The 19646-nt window shown below is 45.5% G+C and overlaps 1 protein-coding gene, 1 long non-coding RNA gene and 1 other non-coding gene across 3 annotated transcripts; 1 reads left to right on the top strand and 2 right to left on the bottom strand.

Annotated features, from left to right (window-relative positions):
• Positions 1-78: 78 nt before the first annotated feature.
• On the top strand, positions 79-9545 carry LOC140662703 (uncharacterized). Its single transcript, XM_072886300.1, has 9 exons — positions 79-346; positions 2572-2685; positions 3173-3235; positions 4298-4384; positions 5307-5396; positions 5877-6057; positions 6683-6787; positions 7223-7300; positions 8442-9545. The coding sequence occupies exons 1-9, from the start codon at positions 249-251 to the stop codon at positions 8691-8693; spliced, it is 1068 nt and encodes a 355-aa protein (XP_072742401.1). The 5' UTR covers positions 79-248; the 3' UTR covers positions 8694-9545.
• LOC140643120 (uncharacterized) lies at positions 6581-14995 on the bottom strand. Its single transcript, XR_012039520.1, has 4 exons — positions 14865-14995; positions 14418-14524; positions 9982-10100; positions 6581-6696 (listed from the first exon to the last, which is right to left on the bottom strand). It is a non-coding gene; the product is annotated as an uncharacterized lncRNA (long non-coding RNA).
• A 4479-nt stretch (positions 14996-19474) lies between these two features.
• LOC140646749 (U12 minor spliceosomal RNA) lies at positions 19475-19623 on the bottom strand. The gene has a single exon (XR_012040554.1). It is a non-coding gene; the product is annotated as a U12 minor spliceosomal RNA (small nuclear RNA).
• Between the last annotated feature and the right edge of the window lie 23 nt (positions 19624-19646).

Below are 19646 nucleotides of genomic sequence, written 5' to 3' on the forward strand. Positions count from 1 at the left end.
CAGGGTGAAGCCACCCCCTGACTTTATTGGCTGGAGGGAGGTATGACACTAAATACAGTGCAAGGAAAGCGTGCCTTTTCCAGTAAAAAGGAAGGGCTTATAGCAGAAAAGTCCCTTTGTGAAAGCAAGAAAGTGCCTGCCGCAGTAGCTTCCTGCCCTCCTGGCAGCACAGGGAACTCATTTCAGCACTCATTTCAGCACTCATTTCAGCAATCATTTTGGCAAACGTTTTCTGCTGCTGTAAAGGCATGGATACAAGCGAGTTTTCTTCCTACAGTGGAACGGGGCTGTTTGAAGGACTGCATAAGGGCGCCGGTCCTAGAGAGAAGACTGCAGAAGGTGGCAGGTATGTTGCACAGGAGGTGTCTCTGGCTAAACTTACCAAGTTTAACCTTAGTAGGTCTGAATATTTCTACAAAGTCCCTTGGGGAGTTGCAATGAAGGACTGCAAACATTTCCCAACTGTGAAATATTTCAGTAAAAGCTTTGTTTTCTACTTCCTATCCTTCCTATCTGTCACAGGGACAGTTACTTTCCTCAAATTCAGCTCCAGTTCAGTTCCAAAGGGTGAGGCAGATCTTAAATGGGTATGAGAGGAAAATAAATTGGAAAGAACAGTATAGTGTAACAGATTCTGGACTTCGGGGACTTTGTCTCTGAGCTCAACAGTTTTGCAGGGAAAGGCTGACTTAAATGCAGATTTTATACTGGATTGTTGCACTTAAAGAGAAAAAAACATGTCCTCAGTGAAAGACGGGAAATGAAGCGATTTAACTGAAAAGGAATCCATCCAAGTAAACAAATCCAAAATCCATTTCAGCGGGAGAGGAGCGAGGAGGTGCTGGGAGAGAGGGGCAGGACAGTCCCTTGCAAAGCAGCCATGCAGACTTGGATTAGCATAAACTGATGGTGAAGCCTCACGCTTAGGCTTTCACTGATGTTGCCTTGCTGCAGAAAGGAGCTTGCTGTCTGCTCCACCTATACCTGAGCTGCAGGAGCACCTCAGCCTGGGATCGTCTCTGCAGTAATATTTGATGTTTGGGATCCTCATTAGGAAATAGGGCACAGAGCAGTTGTAGAAATGAAAATTACCTTGAGAACATATAGCTTTGTTCTGCTCTATTGAAAAACCCCACACCCATACATTGCAAAGTTGATTTCAGCAGAATAGCCACCTGCATTTACTGTTCCCCACACTCTGCAGGTCTGGGTTGAGTTCGTTTTTCAGGAGCTGTCCCTGTATCCTGCCCACTTCCTCCAGCCCTAATGACTGCTCAAATCCTCCATCTATTTTTTTGCAAACCCTGGACTGTGCAGTCCTCTGGACTGTGCCAGGCATCATCTGGGAGAGTGCTAGCGCACTTGTGCCAAAACTGCATCCAGGAGTGTGCTGGGCCATCATGTGCACAGGAGCCTGTATCCTCACTCTGATCTATTCGCTAGTGTGGATGTAGCCATGGAGCCTCTGCTCATGGGGCTTGTCAAGCCCCACTGGGGAAGTAAAATCGTGATGCCGAACATGTCACATGAAGGACGTGGGTCTGGTGTGTGGCTAAGGGAAAAGAGGTGGCCTTCCCGTTGAGCCACGAGGTTCAGAAAGGACCCCTTTGCTTTCTAAACTCCTTCTCAGAGAGGAGTCTAGGTGTGGCTGGATCCAGTCTTAGTCTCAGACTTGGTCAATGATTTACGTCTAAAGGTTATGAGGATGATAAGAGTAGCCACACAGCAGAGTCAGCATTTGCCTGCCAGGTCCCTCTCCACCCCACTTGGGAGTGACTCAGGTTGGCAAATTCCCTCGGACTAAATTAAGGTGAAACGACACCAAGCAATCAGTTAGGCACTTTATTTATGGTAGAAGCAACTTGAACGTGGAACGCATCAACTTGAAAAACTTGGAAAGCATAAAGGGGTTGGCAAGGGTGGAATCTTATTGGAACATCTATAAGAAGGAAAGGAGACGAAAGAAAAGGAAAGACAGAGAGAGATAAAGAGATATATCACGACCCTTGGATCCCACAATGATGATGATGGGTGTGGCAATCCTCAGGTGATGAGTGCACACCTGGTTCCGTGGGGATGTGTCTTTTATAATCTAGTCCCCGCCTCCGGTTATGGCCCTTGAGGTTTTATATGGTTCTTGTCTCAGAAGGTTCTCAATCTTCTGCGCAGGTGCCAGCAGGGGGGGGTGGTGGTGGTGGTGGTGGTGGTGGTGGTGGTGGTGGTGGTGGTGGTGGTGGTGGTGGTCGTCGTCACGAGGGGTCTCTCAGGTGGTGGTAAGTCCCTTCCTCAGATAAACTCTGTGTGACCTCTGGGCATATATGGTAAGTCATTCTGTAAGGTACATCAGAACACGGAACTGCACGTCCTCCGACACGGTCTCCACGACCCGCTCTCCATGTCCTGTGCTAGCCGACCCCTGCCATCACCACGCAAACCGCAACTCACCTCGCCACAATGTTTGAGACATTAACTCTTTCAGTCTCTCACAGGTCTGTCTTTTATAAGGTACCTGTTTAGAGTATGTGGTTTTTTTCCCTTTGTTTTAATAATTCCATTTTCTTTTTTCCTCAGACAAATAGTTGACACTCCATGGCAACCATCAGCCTATGGAGACAAGACTTCAAAGCTGGAGGCATTATGTCATGGGCTGGCAGAAAGGCTGGCGCAGGTGGAAGAAGAAATAAAGTGAGCCTGGTGACCAGAAATTACAGTGTTTAGCGTGCCCCCTGACAAGCAACTGTGGCTAGTGTATGCTAGGACAGGTTGGACAGAAGATTACAAATAAGCCAGACACAAGGAGGGCTCTGAGTTAGCACCAGATTTTGTCTGGGCTACATGGGGAACCCAAAGCCAATTTACAGAAGCTGTTTGATCTGCATCATATAACACGCAGATCTTATGCTTTCAGAGTATTTTAGTTGCACTATTGGTACTGCCTGGTATCACAGTATTTTATTTGCACTATTGGTACTGACTCATAAAATCACAAACCACGCAAAGCACAACCTTGAGAAGTTTTGGTATCTAGATGGTTTTTTTTTCCCTATGGGCTAATCAGGAATTGGAGGGAGGAAGTTTATCTTGTGCATTTCTTAGGACTTTAATGGATACTTGCCTACTGACTGTAATGTGTTTTATTATTTCTTTCTTCCCCTGATGGACTGATGGACAGCAAGAAAAGAGTTTGGTCTGAATCTGTTGATACTCGACTACAATTTCTGGAGAGTCACCACTGGTAATGTGATTCTTTATATTAAGGATATATATAAGAGGGGAAGAATCATAAATGTTTCTGCAACTGCAACTGAAACATGCTCAAGCCTTGGTTATCACAGCTTTGTCCTGCAGGGCAGACCAAATTTTCATTCTCCTGTTTGACTGCATTGTCATGGCCAGGCATGAGCTGCCTCTGAAACAGGTTTGTCTTAGAGTGCAGATCAGGGCACACGACCCGGGCACGGGACATGAAAACATGTCATGTTGTGAGATGAACTTTCATTTCTGTGCAAATACTTCTCTGAATAGGAAATGGCTGCCTTAACAGCAGCAGCTCTCAAGATAAAGGCATCCAGCCTAATACAGAAAGGGGAAGTGGTAAAAGCAGCTCTGAGGACACTTTGAGTAGGTGTGCAGAGGCAGTCCTGGGTTGTTGTTGTGAAAACTGCCCTCTTATGAGCTAGGCAAGCACTAAGGGAAGGCATAGTGGCTGGGATACTGGCAAGAAGAAGGGAAGTTGTTAATCGGGAGGAAAGAAAAAGAAATAATAGCCTAAATAATAGCATCTTGGGCATAAAATGACAACATAAGTCATTCTCAGTGTCCAAGGCCAGGAGTGAATAAACTTCAAATAGTATAGCTGGATTTCCACACCCTTCCTGAACAGCTTTGTGGAGAAGAGGCTTTCCTGTTGGGATTTCCGTGAAGACAGGCTGTGGTACTTTAAAGTTTCTGATCATGGCTGAAGTATCTGTGGGGTCATGAAGGGTTTGCAGGTCTGCAGTCATGGATAGCCTGGTAGTGGAGGAATACTCACACTTTCTGAAACCTGGGAGCTTTCTTCTGGAGTGGTTCAAGTTTGAGACTTGGGCTGATGTAAGGCAAGGGTTCCCAGATGCTGGACCTAGATTCAAACGATGACCAAGCTCAGTCACTCGTGTCCCTGAGTTTGTTTGCCTAATTACAGAGGCTGTCAGGAAACCAGTCTAGATCCAGATTACACCTCCCAAATTCAGGTCCTCATTCTTCGTTTGTTCCCAGGTCTGTCTGCTTAACATAGATTGTTTTCTTCCATCTCTAGGAAGCTGACTGCATCTGATCACTGCAAGATGCAGCAGACCAGCAACCCTTATTGTCCTTACCAGGAGGGACACAGGAGCTATCAGGAGTGAGTATTGGGTTTTTCTGAATTTCCTCTTCTCAGTATTGTCCTTTCACCCACAGCCAGTCATCTTCCTCCACTATGCACAATACATCTACCACCTCCAAGGTTAGACAAGCTCTGAACACAACATTTCTGTGTGCAGTAATGAAGGTAATTTAATTGACAGAGCAGAAACTTGATGGGATAATTCACAAGATCAGAATATTAATATAGGATGGTATGGCTTACTCTGAAAAGAGGGGAAAGAAACATGGGACAAGAGGTCTCCTTTATATTAGGGCTGCATGTACTTGTCCTGAGATCCGTAATACAGAAGACGACACAATTTTTAAAAACCTCTCGTGAATGATAAAAAGCAAAAAATTTCCAGCACTTTTAGGGTGCGAGTCTGCAATCGACCTAGGGTCATCATGTAAAGAGTGCTTTTTTAAGCTCTAGTAGTATCACCTAAAAAGCAGGCAGTGGAAACAGGAGAATTTCACTCGCTGGAGGAACAGGAGACTGACATTACCCAGACATCTGTGGAGAAAGGAATCCAGGAGAACAGAACTCTCAGGAGGGTTTGGGATGTTTGATGATAATGTTTTGATGTTAAAGATGGAGAAAACAACTAGAGAAAAGAAGAGAGTAGATTCTAACAAGTGGACAATACTTGTGATTTTTTCAAGCCTTCAACCTCTGATCCTCACAACCCCACCTCCCTTTCTTCTGATGTAAATAGCTTTCCCCTTGCTTTGAGCATGAATCCTAGGTGGGGGCTTTCAGGGGAGGTTGTTAAGCTCCCCTGGAGTTTTTTCTGGGTGCTCTGCACTTTCCCACCTCACAGCTTTTTCCTGGAATTCAGACTATTCAATAGGGGCAAGTCCACTGTTGTCCCAGTGTCCAAGTACAAATAAAGAGATCTCACAAAATAAATCTGTTTCAGAGCAGTTCCTGGAAAGGTCACCCAAAAAGAGCTTCAAGAGAAAGAGGAATATAAGAAGCTGAAAAATAAGATCAAAGAGCTAGAGGCAAGGTAAGGTATTTATTCAGATTTCTGATGCAATGTGTGCTTCTACACTGAAGAGACACATACTTCTTGCTTCCTCCAGTCCTTAGGGACTCTTTGTTTCTGAGCAGACAGCCTAGACACCTTCTCCCCAGGCTTTCAACCTGCCAGCACCTCTTTGTAACTGATTTCTAGAAGATGGCTTGCGTTGTTCTGGAAAGGGAAGGAGATATTCCCAGGGTGAACATGTTAATGTTCACCCTGGGAATCAGCCTACAATGACATAGACGAAATGCCGCTCTTTGACCAGATTCTGCTGTGATCATGCAAAAGTGAGCTGAGAAAGCACCATTTCCCACCGAAAGCTGCTTGCCAGCTATGTAAAAAAGTGCATTGTAGAAAACATGGGATTCATGAAATAGGTTCATAACATGCTGTAAAATAGTTATGCTTATTCATTGTTTCATCTTGTCTTAGCTACGTTTTTTAATATCCTTCTTGCCCTAGAAACAAAGAGCTCTTGTCTAAAGCAATGGGCATGCACAAGGACTCTGAGAACATGAATGACCCTTCACGTTTGTCTGCTGTGCTGCAGAGGTATGAGATGCTCAGGCTACAGGACTGGGAAAAACTCAGGAGCTCCACAGCCTCCTATTGGACGTATAAAACTGGCAGCAACATAATTAAGGTTTGTTCATGCCCGTTTTCTCAATCTGACTTTTATCAGATCAATATGGTGTAGCCAGTACAGTAGGCTTTGAGTATTAGTATTTCTGTATTAGACAGGGTTGGGGACTAAGTTTGGGTCTCTGATTTTCCAGTCCAGCAGGGCCTGCGTAATGCTGTAGAGAGCAAACTGACGGTGACCTGCTTCCTCCTGCCTTTCAGAAGGGCACATTCAAATCCCAGTCCCATATCTCACCCATATTAAGCACAAGTGGGAAAACATAGTCCAGTTTCCTTATGGTTAATGCTTTAAGTACTAGATGGGAGACCTCGTTCTGATGTCTGACTCACTGCTCTGATGCTGGGGGGATCTGAAGGAAAATACCAAAATGATACACCTTAAAGGACAAGACAGAGATGAGGCCATTATTAGCATTGGTTGTGATGATAAAGCTGAAGAATGGGCTTCAACATGCAAACAGCTCAATGAAACACTTTATTTCCCAGGTATTGAAGACATATTTCAATCAGTTAGTGGCCCTACAATTTACTCTAATGCAGATGTGGCTTCAGCATGTGCTTTCCACACTACACCTCTTGTTTCAGTATGATTGCTGTTGTAATCAGCTGTTGTCTCTGTGCTGCAGAAGCTGTTTGATGCCTGTGAGAAAGATATACAGGAAAGAATAGCTAAAATATCTGAAATTCTTGGCATTCCAACTTTGAATGACACTACAATCAACAGCAAACAGGTACTTCATGTTTCTGTGTAACTGGACCCGGGCAGTGGGATAAAAGGGCCATCTGCATCTGCCATTCATTTAGAACTTAGCTTCTGCTAGGGACACTGCTAAAAATATATTGGCAATGACAGTGGGGATAACTTATGAGCTGAGAGGGATGGGTGTGTGGAAAGCCGAGCTCCAGCAACCTTTCTGTGTCCCGTGATACGCAGACATACACTGCATGTCTGAATCGTCCAGCTGGCTGAGGTGCATATACGAGTGCAGAAAGCATTTTCCAGCCCTGTGTTTCTTTTATGGGACCTTCCTCCAAAGCCTAAAACAGGCAGCTTCTCCATTGTTGATTGACACAATCTGAGAAACAAAAATTCCCAGTGCTCGGGGACTGTACTGCTGGCCACACCACGTGCTAACAGTCTGCTTTGTACTGTGCTTGGTTTGTAGGGGATGATGCAAGACATAAGGAATCTCTTCAGATATTCCTATTACGAAAACAATGAGTTTTACAGCAGAATTATCATGGTGAGTGAAGATACAGCCCAGGAACAGGGGCAGTGGTTCAATTTTCTGGCATGTCTGTGCATCTTGGTGTTTAAAAAAATGGGAGGTCTCCCTTCTGCTTGGGGTTGTTTTCCACTGGTGGTGAGGGTCTTCCAGCCCATATACTTTCAAATATTCTCACAGGCATGCATAGAGGTACATGTAACCTTGTAAGGGAGATACAAAGCTGCACTGGGAACAGTGGGGAACGGCAGGACAGGCAGGGCAGTGCCCTCACCAGCAAGGGCACAGTCCTACCAGACCCCAGCAAGGTGCAAAGAGCAGGGCCGGGGGTGGTGATCAGGGTCAGCCGCAGGCCGGTGATCACCGGGCAAACCCACAGTGACGAGGCAGGTCAAGACTGAGCTGGGAAGTCGGTCTGTGGGTCAGGGACAGCAAGGCTGGGCACAGGCATCCCAACATCACAGCTCAGGCAAGCAACCAGCCACCACTGAGCTTGCATCAGCTCCTGGGCCAAGTGGTGGAGGGTCTGTGGGTGGACATGAGGCTTCTCATAACTCCTTCTCACATCTCCCTTTCTGCCAGCTTAGCTGTTTTTGCAGCAGTTTAATCCAAGGTTATATGGCCATGCTATATCAGAGCTGACCCTGAACGCAAGCAGCCAGACCCCTGGGGAGGCAGGGGAAAACTTGCAGAGACTGTTGGTGTGCACAGAGCCCTGGGACTTGCTATCCAAATGGACTATAGTCTAGTGGGGGGTTTTAATGGGAAATACATATATATATATATATATATATATGTCATATCACATATATATGAAGCTTCCAAAGAGCAGCTTCCTCCTTTTGCAGCTTTCTGGGCCTTTCTGAAAGCTCATCCTTATCAAGCTGTTTGCAGATCTCTCTATGAGGAAATAGAGACAGTTGGTGGATGCTGGAACAGTCCAGAAGCCAGGACTTACTTAGTAAATAAAAGAACCTTTAAAGTGACCATGGAACCCCTGCCTGTCCCACTCAAATGGTACCATCAGCTTTGACAAATTAAGTTCTTCAGTGCTCAGTTCATGTGGAGCAGTTGCACAGAACAAGAGCAGGGAGGCAATATAACATTACATCAACATAACATTACAAAGCTTTGAAAACTGTTCTCACTTGATTTTCAGAAAGCTGACGTTGACCCAGAAACTCCCATTCAAAGACAATTCACACTGCAGTGCTGCAAAATTTATTGTTTGCTGCTTCTTCAGGACCCACCGGTTAAAGCTGTGTGGAACCTACAGGAAAACTTGTTGCAATATTTAGAGCACGTGGACAAGAAAGGCCGGGAGCACTGGAGAAAAACAGCATTTCTGTGGCCCATAATGAAATGTGGGGAACAAGTCATTGTGAAAGGTGTAGTTTGGGATGAAAAGTAGCACGACTTCAGAGTCAAGCTACTCACTTATATGATCACAAGAAGATGAAACAGCTGCTGCACAATATGCTGCTTTTCTTTCTCCCATGAAGTGCCTGCTTTTCAGAGCTAGTGAGTTAGACACTCCTGGCTTGAGACACGTAGCATAAATCATTATTTAGAAACATGTATTAAAAATTGAAGATGTTTGCCTCAGCAGCATGCATACATTTTATGTAACAACAAATGCTCCTTGCTGTCTCTAAACAGCATTTGTGTGGAAAGCGAATCTGTGTTTCTAGCCTACCTTACCTGCGCTTCACAAATGCTTATGACATTGGCAGATAACAGTGGGGATCTCAGCCACGCTGTGGAGGCACTTGCCTCCTCACCAACAGCATGTGGTAGGACAAACGCTTTGCGGGACCCCTAACAGCAGTGGTATCACTGCCCTCCCCTGCATCTATAGCAGGTACGCAAACTGCAGGCTCATGCTTTCTGCTAATGAATAAGCAGCAAGAATGAAGAGGGCCTGTTGGGAAACAGTCATCCTTCTTGGGTAAAAATGTACTTAGCTGAGAAAGAGATCATGGCACTAAAAGACAAGGCTCACAAAGACTACAACGGACTCTCAGAAGACAGGTGTGCGTAGGTATGTGTACCCAGACGCCAAAAGGCCACGGGTGTCCACACAAATGCCATCTGCCTGTTAGTACTCAGCTGCTTTCCCACGTCTGTACAATCTGCCGCTCCATAGCCCTTCAGCTGTGTACCTGCCACAGGTCTTGACCAAAGTGCTCTAAAAGTTGTATTTCACAGTGTAAGGGGGATGCAGTGAGTCAAATGCATGTTTATGTGCTCTTGTGACAAAATATTCAGGGAGAATCTTGAGATTTGCCAAATAAAAAAGTCTGGAAATCCTGCTGTGTGCCTGCCAAGTCCTTTCCTCCAGTTCTGCTTTCTAGTCCAGCAGTTTCCTTGGCTGCACAAACTCCCTGGCATTTTCTTGACGGCCCCCAGGAAGAAAGGCAAATTTCTGTGCAGCTCTCTGCAAGCAAATTGCTCTGCTTCTCTCAGGAATCCACTATTCTGTGAGCATGTTGCAGGTCACTGACAACATGAGCTGGGATCCAGGTATGTGCAAGAAAATTGGCTTTTAGAAAACCAATGTATTCTGAGAAACTGACTGTAAAAGACCTTTACTGGAAATATGTATTATGGAATAGAGCAGGTGAATTAAAATTACATATGCACCATATTTCCTACAACTTTCGCAAAAAGAAGGAACCACAACAGTTAGTTTTTCATACCTTGTAAGGTGTTGCAGACTAAGGTGGGCAGTGCATTAACACTTCATCTCGTCCAGGCTTTAGAAGGTAAATGACAGGGAAGTCGTCCAGTACCAGCAAGCAGGAGCTTCAGCATGACCCTGAGCCAAATGCCATCTGATTATATAGGTGTAATAGTACACATATGGCAAGCTGCCATGCTCTACTTGTTACCTGCTTAGAAATTTTGTTAGCCTAATTTTTAAAACCCTGTGGCTCCTTGAGTCAGTCTGGTCCTGTTCTGTGCATCAGTTTTATCTCTGAAGCTCATCGCTTCTGCAGCTTCTCATGTATGGTCCTTTCCTTTGATTTTTCTTTCCTTAACATCTTTTTTGCTGTCTTAGGCTAAAAGACTCAAGTTACAAAGCTTTATATTTCAAAGGCTGATTTAAAAGCCTTCAGAAAGCTACAAGCACTGCTGCATCCTTTCTAGCAGGCTTCACACGCACTTCCTAGACTTTCTTAACAGCAGGAGCAGACTTTTTGCTCTGTCTGTACAGCACCTAGCAGAATCCAGCAGACTTGGGCTCTGAGATACTGCTGAAACATCTTTTCCCTGTTACATATGCTCAGCTGATCTCAGGAGCAACAATTTCCCCCTCCCTGCAAAAGGTGTCATTTGGCCTGCAGTGAAGTAGTCCTGAAACAGTGAATGGGCTGTCTCCTTCCTGTGCAGCTACAAGATTTTTAACCACTCACAACAGACCAGGTACTTCATCCATTAGCAACAAAGGTCCACTGATTGCCACAAAGTGTCTCTGTGCGTGAAATTTCCCTGTTGTCAGACTCTCACATCTCCTAGTGCAAAGGACAACATCTAACCCATGATTCAACACACGCTCTTTTCCCAGTTCTTGATGTTTGAGGGTGAGATTTTACCTGGGCTGAACATCCAGTGCACCTGTGTGGTGAGTTCGGCCACATATTTGGTGTGAGTTGCATTCCTTAAACCACTCCTACCAGCAAAGGGAGATGCGGGATTTGAGTATCAAATGTCCCAGCTACCTCTAAGCACTTTGGAGCAATCAACAAAACACCATTGTTCTAGAAAGGTCGCTGGGGGCAGGGATAATGGTCGTGGCTGCTGCTCTGCTGTCCTGAGATAGCTTGAAGCCTTCCAAAAGAATGTCCCTGAAGAACAGGCTGATTCACACAGATACATCCTGCCTTCCTCCATGTTGTACAGGATGCAATCATTAAATAACCCAGAGTTATCTTCCCTTCCTTCTTTAGCTCTATACCATCATTAAGAGACTTGGAGAAATGCTACTGCTACTGCTGAAATGTTGTTCTCCCATAGCTTCTTCCACCCTGTACCTCTTGGGGACAAGCGGACCCTTCCATGGCCTGAGAAGTGTATTGTATTTCCCACCACCTCCTCCCCTGCCTTTTCATCAGTCAACACAACCATGCAAGAGCCTCCCCCTCACTCGGTCTCATTTGCTATCTAAACCAAGCTAAGACAGTTCTGACCTAGACTTCGTTCAAATCTCAGTGGAGACCCTGAGACCCTTTCCCTGCTCATAGATTCTTCATCCAGAAGAAGGGGGCGAGTCTACCCATATCTCTACACCTTACATCTCACAGATGGATGGCAAACGATGGGCTTCTAAGTTTGCTCATCCCTGCCAGAGAGAATATCTCCTGCAAGACAAGACCTCCATACAAATGAAATCACATAGCCAAGTGGGTTAGATCCTCCACCTGGTCTCCGGAAAGGATTCCTCTGTGTTACACTATCGTCCTACCAGTGATGCAGGATTATCCCTGGAGGTGAGGCACAATGGCTTTTCTTCAGCTCTGTAGGATGCAACTAGTTGCTATCTCAGTCCTGCAGACTTTGGTGGGAGATCTGTCTGTCTGTTCCCACCAAAGACCCAGCCCAGGTGTTTTCTTCCCTTCTGCTCTCCCCACTGTCCGGAGAGGGAGAAAGAGCCTGTTCCCAGTGGAATTTAAAAATATCACTCATATCCTGGTAGAGACATTGACTGAAACATCAGCAGCCCACTCAACGCCCCACTTCTGTCACCCAACACTACAACTTGTCTAAGAAAACAGTTTTTCTAGTATCCTCACTGAAGTGAGAGAGGTAAAGGTTAGGCCATACCGCTGAGACATAGTACTGAAGAATAGCATAAACAATGCAGCAGGCTGTGGCCTTCTCCAGCTTCTGGGGTGTGCCTGAGAGCTCTCTCTTCAGGCCACTGTATGGACCTGGTTATTCACTTTACATGCTAGTAAACTGCAAGGCCACCTGGGACGGGTAAATGGGAAGTATCCTGCGTTTGGCTTCTCCTGCCTCTCCTGCACAAGTCTGTCACTATTCTAATGGAGAATCTTGGATCCTGCTCTTTACCTCCCATGCTCTGCAGCAGCAACTTCCCATAACTTCAGTGTCCCTCAGTGCTTCTGGTGAACTCATCTTACACTGCATTAGCTAAGTAATTTGGAAGACACACAGACAGCGTCTGAGGTCTCAACCTTGTGCATAGCTGGCATCTATTGCTCCATATCCCAAATAGCCCAATTTTCTGGAGGGTAGGATATCTTCTGTCAGAGGATAAGTGTGCCAGCAGTTATAATCCACGGATATCTGCTTCGCTGTTAGCTGTGTTTTGAACTTTTTTCTCTCTGTGACGTACTTTCATTTATTTCACATATGCAGGAAGCTTTGGTGAGAGAACGGATGGGTCAGTGAGCCAGGGGATTTGTCTCTTATTCCTCAGTGTCTTACTTTCTAACAGCTACAAAGGACCAGGCTTCAAGGGTTCGGATACGTGGAGAGAGAAAGTGCAAACAGATGCTTTGGCTCTGAGCAAGTCTCCAGCCCATCGCAAGAAAGCAATGGGACCAGCATGGAGGAGGCTCAGCTCTTGGAAGGACCAAGCCAGCCTTGTGATTATCCAGTGGACCCCATTTAGATCATTAGAAGTACCTGGTCAGTGCTGTTAGTAGTGCCCTTAGAGTCTCAGATTTTTTTTGTGTGTGTGTAAAAAGTCAATTTGATGATAGTGAAACCCACAGGTCCTGCAAGACAGCCATCCTCCCTTAGTTATCCCAGAGCAAATACTTCACAGACACAACAGAAGTTCCAGCCCCACCACTGTGCCTTCCCCTCAGAGGGAGAAAGCCTGACCCCAGACACAGCCACCACCACAGCTAGCCAGCACCTCTGTATTTTCCCAGATCTTGCAACACCGCATAATTAATACTTGGATTATATCACTAACTTCTCTTTAGAAGGTTTTTCACTTTTGAAAGTGATGACCGGACTCTGGTTAAATGCATGGAGATACATCTCACATGCTCATTTTCCAGAAGGGTACCTGGGAAGGCAAATAGCAGCTATTTCACCAAAAAGTTTCCTTAGAAATTCGTTATCCCTCATGACAGACTCCTGTGAGAATTAAGATTACTCAAATACCAACATGGGTAATTTTGAAGGAACAACTGGGCATTTGCCCTGAGGAGCAATGCTGAGATCTTTCACAGCTGAAGCTGAGATGTTTCAAGCAGTTTAGTTTTCTAGAAGGGCTTGTCTTGGGATACTGAAACCAAATTCTCACAACACAGGATAACAGACTGGGAGACTGTTCACTCATAAGCAAGAGAAGTGAATGGATTGACATTTCTTTTCTTCTCCCCTTTGCCTCTCCCACCCAAATGCACACAAACCAAAGGATCAAAATGATAAACTGGGTGAAAAATGCATAGTTCATCAGCTCTCACTATCTACTCTTTTAAAGGACTAAAAGAGCAACAACATCAACAGCATAACGTTGATGAACGTATGCTATTTTATATTAGGGGTAGCTGTGCTTCAGAGCAAATATATGTGGTATGAATTATTTGACAAATTTAACTGGCATTTGACAACTCACATATTTACCAAGCACTATTTATTTAGCTAGAATTGAACAGTGCAGAAAATATGCTAAATATATATGCAAAACACTGGCGTAATTAAAATTCCACCTGCATGGAAACCACTACACCACAAGCTTTTATTCCTGAGCGATTCTTTTATTTAGAATGCCCCCAACACACACTGACAAAGCAGAGGCAACAGTGGTTTAGGAACTGAAGAGGACTAAAACTCCTCTTTTCCGGCTGGTTTGGATTACATTCTTGACCATATACTCCAAGAACAGCTATGTGGGGCAGGGACCAATTTTCCTAAACATTTCTAACACCCGAAACAACTTATTGCTTAATTCCTATTGTTTGCTTTCACTTCAGTTGTGAATCAAGGCTGTGCTTTCAAGCCTGGAGTATAAGCCCATGTTGGTCATGGAGTCTAATATTAACAAAAAATAGACTTTGAGTGGGCAAATATCAGCCAAAAGAAGAAAGATACCTCTGGCTGGCAAGAGAACTTGTACTTATCTAGAGGCAGGCAGCGCATGCGGTTAGCGTACCTGAGCGTGTCTCTGTTCAAGGAATTCACGGCAGACTGGTGAGATGCTTCCCGCTTGGTGAGCGGCTGCTGCAGGCATTGCCAGCAGGTGCCGGTAGCTGGAAACAACTAAGAGGGCACAAACACAGTTAAGTGAAAGAGCCTCGCAATTATGGCCAGGGAACTACCGTAAGGTGAAAAAGGTCCCGTCTATGACTAGATTGTAAAATAAATATTCACAAAAAAAAAAAAAAAGAACCACTATGGTTTAAATGACACACAAGCAATAACCAACAGGTTATCAAGACCAAATATGGTCTTTTCCCAGCTTCTGAAAAATGAAATGAGTGGTGGGTATCTGTGTTATGGGAGGTATCTCCATGCAGAAATTCCTCTTCTCGGACAAACCAGTACAGCCAAGATTCAGGATACAACCTTTTAGAACTGTCCTAACTGAGGAGCACCTTACCTTCTCAGATGGTTCTTCAATTTGCCAAGCTCGTTTGGGAACCTCATTCTGTTTCCTAACATTCCTGCAGCCCGGCCACAAAGGATTCAAAATCTGGGCTAAAAGGAAAGTTGTATTCAACTCAAGAAGAGCAAAGTCTGAACACTACTAAAGAAATCAAAAGAGTTGCTTGTTGCAGAAATGTCATCTGAAATCGAAAGTAAAAGAACAGCACTAAAAAGCAAAACTAACTTTCCTTTGAATAGGTGTGTCAAGGAACTCACCACATAATTTTGAAAAATATAAGCTTAATCAGTAAGACAGCTCAGAATTTAAAATACTTTGAAAAGAGACTTTCTTTAACAAGACATTAAATAAAAGGAATAGATTATAATAAACAGGCAAAACACAGTTGCGAAAAGTAGTTTGTTCAACCTATGATGGAGACGTAAAAACTATCATTCCAAGGCATTGCAGAATTTCAAAGCAAGGCAAACCTAAAGCTTAACTAAAATCTCATCATTTGCTTCATAGCATTATCCCCATTCTTTCTTTAAAAAAAAACAAGACAAAACCTAAAAAACTGAAGCTTCGTGCTCACAGTTATATAAAAAAGATCCTTAAAAATAATTAGGTCTCAGAAGTGTAATTCTTTTCTCTAACATTTGAGTGAGGCTCACAGTGGCAGTGCCAGCGTTTGATGCCAGGACAAACGCATTAACACAGCAGGCTGCGAGCTGAGGCTCAGGAGGCAGCGAGCGCATGTCTCCTCTGGTCGGGCAGGACAAGCGAACGCCCTGGCAGCCAACACTTAGGCTCCAAGAATCAGCCTTTCCCACTGCAACGCCTCCGTCTAACCTGGGCAAAAAGGAACGACAACACAGCAGGTCCTGTTCTGTTCTGTGTTACGTCCAATGCAAATAACAGAAGTGCTCCGGTGAAGAAATTAGAAGAGAAGAAGATGTCCAGTCCTATGTAATTGCTAATAATTTGAACTTTTACCACAATAAGAATATCCCATCATTTCTGCAAATGTTTGTTTAAGTCCAGGCTAAATCCCAAATTTGGCCCTTTTTCTTTTTCTGTTCTTATTTTTAAAAATGAAATTTGTTCCTGCTAGGAAACATGCATCTTAATAAATAATTAACAGAGTAAAGAAATCTCAGTTTATAGACATAAACAAGAAATACAACTCAAACAGAACTCACATTAACTGACATTTCTGGTATAACCTTCAAAAACGTTCATGTCTCTATATCTTCGATCTGAACAAAAAAGGAATATGTAACAAGTCAGGAAATGGTTATTGTAATTATTAGGATTCTACTTCAGTGTACAAAACCTGACATAGAAAAATTACCCCTACAGCAGCTAATTCCCCCTTGAGTTTAATTACAAAATTGTTTAATCATTTTCATACAAAATGTTTCTGTGTCAAGGTGATGATTATGGTGATGGTATTAATGCAATCAAGGGGGAGCATACTGCCTACATACTAAATTTTTAATAGTTTTGTTATAATTAATGGAGAAGAATTAAGGTTTCTAACAGCTTAGATGGTTAGGAGCTTTCCTAACTGAAGACGGCTAGAAAGGTTATTTGGCTTTGGACACACAGGGCATGCGGGTTTCTGTCCTTTGAAGAGCAAGGAACCACATCTAACATTGTGGTCGGTCATCATGACAGACGGACTTTATCTGGACTGAGTAATGATGTGGTCTTGCTGCACGGCAACTTATCAGATATTTTCTCTGGCCTTGTCATTCTACTTTTAGCTGCTTCATGTGCCTCTGTAAGACTCATTGGGGTAACATTGTAAGGTGGACGCTGTGCTGCGTGTTACCCCAAGGTTAATACCACATCCTTTGCATAATTTCCTAATTAATATTTTAAAAAGGAAATTGGTGTGAGACAGGGGAACAGCCTCCTCTGTTCTGACTTCCGTGCCCTGGGTCTCAGCTGGCGAGGGAGACACGCTCAAGGAATCCACCTCTGAAAAAGCAAGGGCAGGCCTGAAAGTCATTTCAGCACATTTGGACAAGGAGCCCTTTGCGGGGACCCCTGTGCTCAGGGAGGTCTCTTTGCTCCTGCTTGCACCTTCTCCCCTCTCCCAGCCACGAGAAGGGAAGCGGAGGCCTGTGCCTGTCCCTGAGCAAATATTTGACTTCTCATTCACAGCTGCGAGGACAAACTGGGAGAGACCCGTGACACCTGAGCTGCAGCTTGTCGTGTCCCACAGGAAGAGTAAAACAATCGTAAACAGAGGGAATGGAAGATCCTGAGCTTTAAACCCTTCCTTCCCGCAACAGCATGGCTCATGCCCCCTAACCAGCCTCCCACTGAGACCTCCGCATGGGAAGGAAGGTGCCTGCAGAGGGAAGGGAGCTTCGCTGAAGGAATGGGTGAGCAGGCCTGGACTCTTCACCTGGAGAGAAGATGACTTAGGGGATCACAGGTGGAAGAGAGGGTAGGTAGGAGCTACATGTGCACTCTTCACCTTCAATTGCAAGAACTAGGCTGATGGAAGCAAAACGAACAGGAGGAAGTGGTTCACCACGCGGCAGAGAGCAGATGCCTTGTACTCCTTGTCAAAGGGTATTGTGGCTGTACAAAGATCGCTGAGGTCAATGGGCGTCTGGACAGGTGTCTGGAAGAGACCTCCACCGGGGCTCCCTGCAGGTTGGAAACAGGATACTGGGTACATGGCTCTCTAGTCTCGAACCACTTGGGCTGCTCTTATATTCATACAAATTTGCTCGAAGAAATGTTGCCTGTTAGTTTTGCAACAGCAGGCTTTACGGTTGTTACACACCATCCACCCCACTGTTATCTCACAAACGGAGTTTGTTACCTGGGGTGCAACATCCAATACGCACACGGAGTCGAAATATCAGTTTATTTCAGGTTTTGCACAAGACTGGGTGCTAGGTGGTAGCTCCACAAAGCTAGCCCACCGCTCATTCATGCAGGTACAGTATTTATACAGTCCAGTTATACATATGCATAAGTAATTACGCAAAGCGGTTTTCTATTGGTCTACATTTTCTTATCTTACTCTTAAAGCTACAGCACTACTTTAATATTCTATGCATGCCCAGAGGTGAGGGGTCTCTGCTTGGGCCGGGGTCTCCAGCTCAAGGGGTGTGACTTTTAGTATTATAATGAGGATAGTTCATGTGAGGGTGCTTCTTATCACACTTCTACTAGTGGCTTCAGATTGTTCCCAAAACATCTTAATTAGCTTACATATTTCTCCAGGATGTGTTTCACTCCCAAGGACAGTAATTTTGATTAAACATTCCACATTCCAGTCTGAATCCCCCTTATCAATTTTACATAAGCCTTGGCCTTCCATCAGCTCCTGATTGACTACACCACCACCTCAATTTGATCGGCTATCTCGACAGCTGCAGAAAGGCAGCACAAAAGCACAAAAAGGGCATGAACTACTTATTGTGTACCCTAATTCGATAGCGATGCAGTCATGTGCCACGCTTGATCCGGATCAAGTACCAGTGGACAACTAAGCAGTGACCTGGCATCACTACTGGTATGACTGGGGGCTCAGGAAGGCTTGAAAGGTTCCTGAGAGAAAATCTGTGCTGTGGGATCCTGAGGTCGTGTGGCTGTGAGCAGCTGCCTCAGCTGCACCTGCCTCCTCTGCGTTTGTCTGTGGCCCTCACTGGCAGCTCCTGCTCTGCTGAAGTCCGAGAGCTTCATCCCAGGACCTTCCCTGGGGACCTCGCACGAAGCGCGCACAGGCCGGCAGCTCCACAGCAACACGGTGGACGCTGCTGCGCACGCTGGGATGCCTCAGGGTCACCAGAGCTCAGGGCGTTGTGGCAGGGAGATAGCAAGAAGTGAACAGTGAGGGCGCGGAGGGGAATCACACAGATCATCCTCCTGACAGCTGCCGGGGGAGAGACAGAGCTGTGAGCAGAAGCAAAACTCCGTGTTTTGGAGATGCGTCTTCCAATGACAGGAAGAAACCCCGTGCTGCAGAGGGCCCTGGGGGTATGCTGGGCTGCAAAGGACATTTGGAGGGAGGCCCAGCAGCACCCGGGCCTGTGGTGAAACCCAGAGACACCATCCTGCAGGGACAGATGCTGCAGCCGGCGAGTCAGGGCAGTGCAGGGCAGGAGGCAACGCTGGAAAAGCCCTGCAAAGCTCACCTCCGCCCAAGCCTGCACAAGAAGGCTTTTCCCTTTCCCTGATTTTTTTTTCCTTAGTCTGATTTTAAATGGCGTGATTCCTCCCACAAAAGCATAAGAAAGGAATCACTTCCTGCAGACATGTGAAATGTTAGGAGGGTTTTGGCGATGTATTTCTAAGCCTCGTGAAGACCCGTAGGCCAGCTCGGACAGACCGCGTTACGCACACGCTGGATGGAGCAGGCGGGTGGGGAGCAGACACTGGTTGGCATTTACACTGCTTACCACGCACTGGTTACCACACACTGGTTAACATTTTTTTTTTTGAAGCGATTTAACCGAGTTGTTCGTCATAATGTGAAAACACCGGGGCGGGGCCAACCGCTCCCAGGCCCGCAGCCGCACCTCCCGCCGGCGGGGCCCCACCCGGCAGACGGCGGCTACCCCGGTTCTGTCCTTGGGACGATCGGCACGGAAGGTCGGGCAGATCACGGCACCCGGGCATCCCGCGAAGTAAGCGGGGCACCCGGGGGCGACCTGTACCCGCGCAAAAATTCCTCTCACATTGGCAGTGAGGACCCGGGCGTCACCCCGGGTCGTTATTTTCCTTACTCATAAGTTTAAGGCATAACGCGTATTTCTCCACCCCGTT

Source organism: Ciconia boyciana, chromosome 1 (genome assembly GCF_034638445.1).
Source record: "Ciconia boyciana chromosome 1, ASM3463844v1, whole genome shotgun sequence".
Lineage (NCBI taxonomy): Eukaryota > Metazoa > Chordata > Aves > Ciconiiformes > Ciconiidae > Ciconia > Ciconia boyciana.

What these genes read in the sequence shown, in the direction of transcription:
- LOC140662703 (XM_072886300.1), top strand. Translation starts at nt 249, where the DNA reads ATGGATACAAGCGAGTTTTCTTCCTACAGTGGAACGGGGCTGTTTGAA. An exon ending in AAGACTGCAGAAGGTGGCAG is followed by an intron (nt 347 to 2,571) that starts GTATGTTGCACA and finishes TTTTTTCCTCAG; the next exon opens with ACAAATAGTTGACACTCCAT. An exon ending in CAGGTGGAAGAAGAAATAAA is followed by an intron (nt 2,686 to 3,172) that starts GTGAGCCTGGTG and finishes ACTGATGGACAG; the next exon opens with CAAGAAAAGAGTTTGGTCTG.